General features: G+C 39.4%; 1 protein-coding gene across 1 annotated transcript; it reads right to left on the bottom strand.

Annotated features, from left to right (window-relative positions):
• Positions 1-455: 455 nt before the first annotated feature.
• SARC_13498 (hypothetical protein) lies at positions 456-668 on the bottom strand (the record flags this gene model as incomplete). Its single annotated transcript, XM_014292370.1, has 1 exon — positions 456-668. A coding segment is annotated over one exon (213 nt), but the record flags the coding sequence as incomplete, so codon positions are not given.
• Positions 669-3,129: the final 2,461 nt, after the last annotated feature.

Below are 3,129 nucleotides of genomic sequence, written 5' to 3'. Positions count from 1 at the left end.
AGGTGTATATATATATGTATATATATATATATATTCTACATAATACAAATATTCATATATGCGTATTTGCTTCATGTGTACACGCATTGAATATATATTTATATACATACATGTATATATGTATATATATATATATATATGTGTGTGTGTGTGTGTGTGTGGTTTGTGTGTGTAGATGCGGTTGTCGTTGATGTAGTCTGTGGTTCCCGATATGAAGGCTTACAAACATGATAAGTGACAATCTTCTTAATTAAGCTCACACATTACTTGGATACTTTTGTCCTTTGTCCTGCAGCGATGTGTGTTCGGCTTTTGAAGTTTCACACCAAGGTCCAATTCATCTTATACTACTAGCGCAGTGTACACATGCGCATGCCCCGTCGAGAGTTGTACACACCTGCCAACATGTACTACTCGGTGTATGGTTATCAACTTGGTATCATTGTACTACTTACCATTGATACGAAGTTCAAGACATTCCCTGTCACAAAGAGAAATAGTCCTATGAAGAACCATTTGGATTGGTATGCGCTCACACTATCTCTTCTGCGCTCATTGATGACTTCAGCCTTGTCGTGTGATAGCTTGATCACATTCGTGCCCAGGTTGATAGCTAACGACCCTACTACGTTTACTGTGGCCCCTATGATCCATGGCGGCACTCCCATCGGATACAAACAGTTGGAATGGTCTTCTATGTGATCAATTAGACTGATTGGTATGATTTGTGTATTCGGATTCGGCGATAATCGAAAGACTTTGCAAGTCAGGCAGTCAAACACAACCTCAACTGCACATTAGATAACCTGACCTTGCTATTCACACCACATCGCCGTATGTGTTAAGTATACCCTCGCCACATTAAACTCGTAAACTAAGTATCCTTTCTGTATAATTTCAGATAACCTCATACATAAATAGCTTTTTATTTACATCATCTCAAGAATAGTATTTAAATATTTACCCCAGAGAGGAAGAGTTTATGTACCAGAAAAGCTCTCAGAGTGCACAGGGGTTTCAGATCTGGCGAAACCTTACTTTGTAGGGTCTCTGCTGATTCACTGCTTCTCGCTCGCTCTCTACTAGTAGTAGTATTTCCATGTAACTCTACTGATAGTATTTATCATATAACACATTCATATAGCCTCTTGTTTGATATAGAAGGCTGTGCTTCTTGCATATTTTGTAAGTGTAATTATATACCGACAGTCGCAACCGGATTAGCAGAGGGCACGAATGAAGAAGTATGCGGTTTTCAATTCGAATTGCAGGTGTATGTATTTCAATTCATTCTTACGATAGAGCAACCACCTTTAATATTGCACGCGCAAAGTTGCATATGCCATACATGGATTTCAAAAATGAAGAATAGTAGCCTCAGATTCGAAGCTGTGTTTGACCATGTATTCGGTCCTTACATTCGATATTCAATTCACACTATAAAGTTGTTCAACATAGCGACTAGTTGCGTGTGACTACAATTGGGCATATGGTTTCTACTCGATCGACTCAATTTGTTTTCAAGGAGGGCTACGAGTGAGAGAGGGTTGTTCGTCCTTGACGGTGAGCTTGCCATAGAGTATAGTAGAACACTTCGAAAATCACACCGCAATGGTGAGTCAACACGAATTTGTCAACTAATATGTAATACAACGATGTCAAGGGCGCGTGAGGAAGTCTTGGCAGTGGCTCGGTATTGAGAATTTAAAGAGGTGATTCACAAGGAATAGTACAAGTTTCATAAGTAGAGCGCCAATACTTTCTAAAAAAAATAGCTGCAAACAAAGTAGTAGGTTGTATTAAATGTATCTTGCCATACTCTTGAGAAAGGAGTGACTTTTTATTAACCTGCTAGAGAAAGAAAACATCATTTCATTTTCCCGGTTATGCCTGCGTAAATTTCAATATATATTTTAGTGTTATTTAGTGAAAAAGTGTAAAGGCGAATGGTTTTTGACTTTTTGAAGACATGTTGCAAACTGCAAAGGATTATTATCAATTACATACCAGAGCTTTTCCTTAGCCTTCTAAATTACATATGGCTTTTCGATATATAACCGAGAGGCTAGAGCCCGAGAGAGGGCATACTTTTTGTGTAGTGACATGCTATTCAAAACTGTCTACCCCATCGGACCCCTATTGCCCTGCCTTCCAACGTCCTTATGTACATACATACGATTATTTGACAATGCATAGTTAAAAATTCGTATGATGTTCGCCAAAATTTGCACGAACCATCAGACATCAATCTATGGCAGATTGGCACCATTTGTATGTGACTGTGTGGTTTTTCAAAATCCAAAGGACGACCCGCGGAGTCGCGGACCCAGGCACTGAGTTTGCAACCTTGCTCTAAAATGAACAATCCAAACATTTCATTGGGGTTCATTCAGGATACGCAAATAATCAAGTTAAAATTAGCCAATTAAAATTAAATAAAGACGAAAATAACAAAGCTCAGATGAAAGAAGAAAAATGACTGACCTAACTGTCAGTAACTGATCAGCTGATCAGTGATCAGCGATCACTGATGTATGTTCTCTTACTCAGTCACTCTCTGACTGACTGACTCCCAGTCTCTCAGTCTTTCTCAGAAACTGGAAAGTTTAGAGGCTCTTATCTTTTTATCTTTTCAGAAGTCTTCTGAAGTTCTGAACGCCTGAACGCCACATTTTGCGCGACTCGATGAGTACAGAGTAACACCTTATTCCAATTTTGAATTTTGCCACATTCCCGATGTTTTATATATAAAGAAGTCCAGTGTTTTCACCTTTCCGGTTAAGATAAGTACAGGTGCTACAGCATCAGCGTACGTGCCAACTTTAGTTGTACACACAAGGACATACACCTATGAGTAGGGGAGGTGTGATCGATCATACGCACACAGCATCACATCCTCATCAGACCCTTTAGGACATATAGCGTACAGCTTCGCTTCAGGATAACTCTTGTATCGCCGTCTTCAAGTCTTATAGTCTTATAAGAACATCATCGATATGACGGGAGACAAAGACAACAATGAAGAACCTCAGGACAACGCTAACGAAGTTACTTTCAACACAATTAAAGCCAGACGAGTGTCACGATCAAACATACTAGGGCTCACTGCTATAGCTTCTCGCAGTCCGT

This window comes from Sphaeroforma arctica, assembly GCF_001186125.1.
Source record: "Sphaeroforma arctica JP610 unplaced genomic scaffold supercont1.3362, whole genome shotgun sequence".
In the NCBI taxonomy this organism is placed as follows: Eukaryota; class Ichthyosporea; order Ichthyophonida; genus Sphaeroforma; species Sphaeroforma arctica.
The sequence above is the reverse complement of the archived record's forward strand: the minus strand, read 5'-3'. Positions and strand labels throughout refer to the sequence as shown.